At 43.3% G+C, this 6,647-nt stretch overlaps 1 protein-coding gene across 1 annotated transcript; it reads left to right on the forward strand.

Annotated features, from left to right (window-relative positions):
• Positions 1–761: 761 nt before the first annotated feature.
• Positions 762–5,228, forward strand: LOC115999418 (drebrin-like protein). The gene is made up of 3 exons (XM_031239268.1): positions 762–973; positions 3,060–3,204; positions 4,674–5,228. The coding sequence occupies exons 1-3, from the start codon at positions 762–764 to the stop codon at positions 5,226–5,228; spliced, it is 912 nt and encodes a 303-aa protein (XP_031095128.1).
• Positions 5,229–6,647: the final 1,419 nt, after the last annotated feature.

Genomic DNA, 6,647 nt, shown 5'->3' on the forward strand with positions numbered 1-6,647 from the left:
GATTCGGGAAGAAACACACAAAACAAAGAAGAACCAAGTTGGGAGTTGCAAACACAGGGCTGGACGCGCGCGTCCGCCCGGCGTCCAGCAGCCCCCCCGAAACAGAACTGGGCAGAACCTGAGAGCATTTTGCTGGACGCGCGTCCAGCATGGCGTCCGCTCGGCGGATTTAAATACACCAAGGGCTTTTTCAGCTCTATTTCTCTTCTTCCACTCCAAGTTTTCTTCCCTAGCACTCCAAACTCTCAAAACATGATGAATGTAGGTAATATCTCCACCTCTCCTCTCTCAAGTGTCTTTGGATCACCCCCTCCAAGTCCAAAGGTAACTTTCTAGAAAGTTCTTTTTCTTCTTCTTGGGCATGATGATGGGTAATCATTTTGATGTTCTTTGCTACCAAAGATATTGCTTGATCGTGTACTTTTCTATCTTGAATTGATGTTGTATTGGTGTTATTATGCTTGGTAATAGTTAGATCATACAAATCTCATGCATGTTTGCATTTTGCTAACGTTGCACATCAAGTGTTTGATAATATGTCACCAAGCTTGAATAGTGCAAATTTTGCTTGAATTTGGTCACACTTTGATTGTTGGTAATCTAACACTTGAAATTGATCTTTAGGGGATCCCAAGACCGGAAATGATGGTGCCTAGACACACCCTTCAAGTGAAAATATATTCATTGGCCCATTTGTGAGTAGATTGGCCGAAGCCTTAGGATTTGGAGAAGCTCTCTCCCAAGAGGTGGCAACAACCACTATGAGGCCTATTGATATGGAGGAGTGTGTGAACCTTGGATTGAGGTTTAATGATACCATGGGGGAGACTAGAAAAAGGGAAAGAGAGTTATGGGACACTATTCGACGACTCGAGAACCGAGTAGACGTGCTTGAACTTGAAGTGAGAAGGCTCATACTCGATAGACATGGAGAGGAACCTTTCGAGTTGAAAGAGTGGTCAAGTGCACCTCGGTGATCGTGTTTGTTTAGTTGTAGTGGTTTTAGTTTTTTTTTTTAGCACTTATTTCTTTTTATGCACACTTTCTTTATTGATTTCATATTTTGTTTGCACTATCGTTTTGATTTTACTTTTAATGATAGTTCTTGCTTGAGGATCTTTCAACTTTAGCTAATCAAATGAGAATCTGTGTGTTTGGAAGTTTGTGTTATGCAGGGATTCTCAACGAAAGAGAAAGATGATATGGGCACAATAATGTGGATCTTTAATGCCGTAGGGGAGTCTCTTTATCTCCCTTACCCTTTCTTTTACCTACATGCTTTCCTTTTAAAGTGTGGAAAGGGGGCATAGTTATGTTTTGACCTTTGACTTTCCCACTTTGTGCTTAGTGTGAACATCGAGGACGATGTTCGTTTTAAAGTGTGGAAAGGGAATCACCTTTGTGCTTGAAAACTTTGATTTACGAAAGTGATGCTTAGCGTAGAATGTTGGATATGTTTGAAATGAATACTTTGTTTAATCTATCTTGGAAAATGCATGTTTTGAAGGAACATTTGATTCTCAATTAGGAATATCCCTTGGAAGAAAAATTCTTATACTTTGTTAAATGGTTATTTGTTGCATGCTTGTGTGATGTTCACCCCTCATTTAAACCGGACCATAGTCAAGGAGGTAACGAAGTGGGAGTGTGCACCTATCAACCCTAGTAATATAACGCTTACTAAGCCCGGAAATGAACTTAATTTTCTTTGTTTTTGCTATCCCGAAGGTGTAGTGTGGGGTTGTGAAGGTGTTGCTTTGCTTTAAGTTGTTTAAAAGAGCCCAATGAGGCCAAAACCCCAAAAGAGCCCAATGTGGCCACCTTAGGATATGAAAGGATGAACCGTCTCGCTAGGGCAAGTTGGGGGGCAACCATCGCACTGTCTTCGAAAAAGCGTGGAGATCCACGTGAAGTCGGTTGCCCCGATACGAGGTCTTGGGAGATGAGAAAATTGAAGAGAGCCATTCCGCTGAGATTCGGGCACCCATTGCACCGTCTTCGAAAAAGCATGGAGATCCATGTGAAGTCGGGTAGCCCGATGAGGTTATCTTGGGGAATGAGAAAAGGAGAGATCTATCCCATTAGACCGGGCACCCATTGCACAGTTCTCGAAAAAGCATGGAGCTCCATGTCAGATCGGGTAGCCCGATGGTTGGTCGTGAGGGGTAGTAGATAACCTTAAAGCCTTTTTGTTTATCACGCTAGAATCTATGGGGGCTTGAGGTTATAAGGGTGGTCGAATAGGGTTGGCTTGTGCACATCGGTCCCACTAGTTGGCTCGGCTAGTGGCCCGCTTTAAATGTTTGGTCAAACCATTATTGGATTGCATGCTTGAAATCGTATGAAAATAAAAGCTAATCAAATTGTTTTGCTGTAGCCGAAGGATTTTTGTTCTTGGGATATTCGTTATTAAGAATCAAAGGTTTGTTTGAAAGTACATTTTCATGATAGCTTGAGAATTGTATTTATTTCAAATGTATGCATCATTCTTGTGTCTTAGCTTGCTTGCATATCAAAGTTGTAGCATCCTTCGCACTTATACATTACTTGTTCAAGGATAGCTTGCTTGAGGACAAGCAAGTTCTAAAGTGTGGAAATTTTGATAAGTGCAAAAGATGCTACGTTTGTAAGGTCGTTCTAGGGTCACTTTACACGTAATTGATAGTTTTTATGCTTGATTTGAGCTCAAATTGCATTAAAATGCTTGATATCGTCATTTGACCTTAGTCCAAACTTGGTTAATCATTTTGTAGGTAAAACACCGTGCAAAAAGGTGGAAAAAGCATCGATTTCGAAGATAGATTTACGGGCCAAAGCTGGGAAAAAGGACACAGGGCACGGACGCGCATCGGACGCGCGTCCGCCCATGCGTCCAGAATTTAGGTCGCAGAAGTTCGCGCGTCCGCCCATGCGTCCAGAATTTAGGTCGCAGAAGTTCGCACAGCAGAACCGAAGTCTGCTGTGGACGCGAGGCAGACGCGGGGTGGACGCCTCGTCCGAATTCTGGCTCTCTGAAGTTGGGATCAGTCTGCTGACGTCCGAATTCTGGCTCTCTGAAGTTGGGATCAGTCTGCTGAGGACGAAGGACGGACGCCCACGTCCGAGGATCAGTCTGCTGAGGACGAAGGACGGACGCCCACGTCCGATTTCGAGTCTGCTGAGGACGAAGGACGGACGCCCACGTCCGATTTCGACCCCTTTGAAGTTCGAAAGCTCTGCTGGGGACGCACGGAGGACGCGGGGCGGACGTCCGCGTCCGATTTCGACCCCTCTGAAGTTTTGAAACAGCGCAGCAGACATCCCGCTGGACGCGCCTCGGACGCGCGTCCAGTCGGGCGTCCATCGCGGATATTTTGGCGGTTTTGGCGAAGTTTAAATAGAGAAGGGAGCATTTTTTCCAGGGGAATCCTTCATTTTTTTTTCATCTTAGCTCACCTTAGGAAAATTCTCTTTCTAGAATTAGGTTAAAATTCTCTCCCATTCCACACTCAAATTCCAATCAATTTTCATTTCAACTAGCTAGAATTAGAGAGATCTTCACTTCAACTTTGGATTGATCAAGCTTATGTCAAGATTCCTACTACATTCAAGTAACATTTCTAATTTCTAGCTTTTTAATTCCATTTCTAGCTTTTGATTTGTTTTGTTGATTTGATCTTGAGTTTTGTTTTTGATATTGTATTGCACTTTGATTTTGATTCTAGTTTTCTTCCTTGTGATCAATTGCAATGATGATTTTGATTTTAAGTATGCTTGGCTAAAACTCTTGTGATTTGGATCAATTGAGCTTGTATGTATCTCTTGAATGCTAAATGTCTTGAATTAAGGTTTGAATGATGTTTAATGGATGCTTGATAGTGTTGTGGAGTGTTGTTGGGACTCTAGGAGAATTTGGCCGGTTGTTTTAGGGAATTAGGGTAGAATCACTCACCTATGAGAGTAGGGAGTGATTTAGACCTCTCCAACCACTTTTCCTTCCCACCTTTGAGAGAAGGGGGATTGGAAGGCAAATGAAGCACATAAGGTGTTTGCTAAAATGCCTCTTCGAACTTAGGAGTTATGAGAGTAACCCTATTGTGTAGAAGAGAGTCCTTTGTCCATGAGAATGGCTTAGGTGTTTGTGGTTTTGCCTCAAGTATGTCCCTTAAGTGTTACCTCACCTTAACCTCTAGGAAATCAAGAGCTTACGTACTTGTGAGATTGATTCGAATCCTCCCTCCAAATAGATTGTTTCGTAATCATTTACCTTAGCTTGTTTACCATAGCATGCCATACACACCTACCTTTTTAGGATTAGCTTTCGAAAATTAGGCACCCTTATGACTAGTCCCTTGCTTACCGACCCCCTCCTTGCCGTTCCTTGAGACCGACACTCGGGAACTTCTTCCCGTTTTATCCACCTACATTCTTTCCACCTCCCGCTAAAACTCAAATCATCAAATGGCGCCGTTGCCGGGGAATGGCATCGGTGTTGAGTTAAGCAAGTTCATTAGGATTAGCATGAGTAAGTTCCTAAAGTAGAGAGACTAATCCACTTTTTACTGGTTTTCGAATTCTTTTCTTTCCTTTTTACATTTACTCACTTTTGATTACTTGACATTCCACTTTGAGCTTAACACTTGAGCAACTACTTTTAGTTGCAAGTCTATTTTCTTGTTTTTGATTGCTTGTAGTCCAAAAGCCTTTGTATGCACACTCGCTCAAGAGGGAGTGAGGGGTTACTACCACTCAATCCCGAGATTTACGCATTGAACCGAAGGAGAAGGAGGGCTAACCGAGAACAACAAGAACAAGCGGATCAAGAGGAAGAGATGGCAACTACGAGTGGAACTATCCCAAACATGAACATAGACGATTCACCAAGAAGGAGTGAAACGGACACCCCCCGGGAAGAAAATAGAGGACCACAATTCAATGAACATGAGGCACCTCCTCCACCAAGGGAGGAGGCTCGACAAAGACCACAACCACCCAACCACCCACAATATCGACAAGAGAACGAAGAGTATGATGAACCATTACCAAGGAGGAGATATACACAAGGATTTGAGGAGCAATTTAACAATCCACTCTATGACATGCCACCAAGAAGGGAAGCACCAACTCCTAGACAAAGGAGGGAGGGTTTCTATCAACCACAATACGATGAAGAGTATTATGAGCCACCAAGACCGAGGAGGAATATCCCTAGGGATGAGCCAAGAGAGCAAAGATGGGAAGCTAGATGAACAATTGCGGACTACATGACACCCGATTTTAGTGTACACAACTCCATCTACATCCCACCGGTGGAAGCCAACAATTTCCAAATCAATTCCGCCGTCATCACATTAGTACAAAACCAACCTTTTGGAGGATTACCGGCGGAGGATCCACACGTACATATCACCCGGTTCATCCGATCGTGTGGTATGTACCGTCAAAATGGAGTGACCGAGGAGGTTGTAAGACTTAAAATGTTTCCATTTTCGTTGATAGGAGAAGCCGCAAGGTGGCTTGATTCGCACATGGACAACCATTTTAGATCTTGGGAGCAACTCCACCGAGAGTTCATGCAAGAGTTCTTTCCGTTGACCAAGACATTGAAAATAAGAAAGCAAATTCAAGACTTTAAACAAGGGTCATTGGAAACTTTAGCGGATGCATGGAGAAGGTTTAAGACACTTAAACATCAATGCCCGCCGGACGTCCTACATCCATGGGACGTCATTAGTTCATTCTACTCCGGCCTCACCGATGAATGTAAATTGCTTTTGGACTCATCATCAAGAGGATCATTGGTTTCTACAAGCCCCGAGGAAGCGGAAGAGTTGATAAGAACTATCTCATCAAATACCGGGAATTGGTACAACCAAAGAGAGTCAAAGGGAGGATTGTACGAAGTAAGCACCGATACCGCTTCCCAAGCCAAAATGGAAGCCTTGGGACTTGAGGTAAAACGGTTGCAAGCTCAAATGGAAAAGATGAACAAAAATCAAAGAGGCAATCCTTGTATGACCTTGGCACTCTATTGTAATAAGTGTGGGGGTGCACATGGAGCTCACGAGTGTACATCTAACTATGAGGATGGTGGTTATGAACAAGTCGACGCCGTGGGTTATCAAAAACCCAATGATTACAATGCCTATGGAAATAACAACAATCAAAATTGGCGGCAAGGTCAAGGATGGCACAATCAACCATCCCAAAGCCAATTCAATCCGAGGCCTAGTCAAGGTGGGCCGAGTTACAATGCACCTTACAATAGAGGTTCTCAAGAGAACCGGGGGTATCAATACAATCAATACAATCAAAGGCTTAATCAAGGAGCATATAGGCCACCAACGTATCAAGGCAACAATCAACCGAGAGAAGAAGCTCCGAAAGAAAGTTTTGAAGATAAGGTGATTAGAATGTTCGGAGAACTCAAGCACGATATGGTAAATATGAAAAATGAAATCCGACAAGAATGGAAGCAAGATTTGAGGCAAGAGATGTCAACCATAAGACAAGATGTCTCTAACTTGAGACAAGAGCATCACACTTCATTAAGAAATTTGGAGATTCAAGTGGCACAAAATTCCAAAGCATTAACCGAGAGACCACAAGGCTCACTTCCAAGTACCACGGTGAACAACCCAAGAGAGAGAGCGCAAGCCGTGACCCTT

This window comes from Ipomoea triloba, chromosome 12, assembly GCF_003576645.1.
Source record: "Ipomoea triloba cultivar NCNSP0323 chromosome 12, ASM357664v1".
Taxonomy (NCBI): Eukaryota; Viridiplantae; Streptophyta; class Magnoliopsida; order Solanales; family Convolvulaceae; genus Ipomoea; species Ipomoea triloba.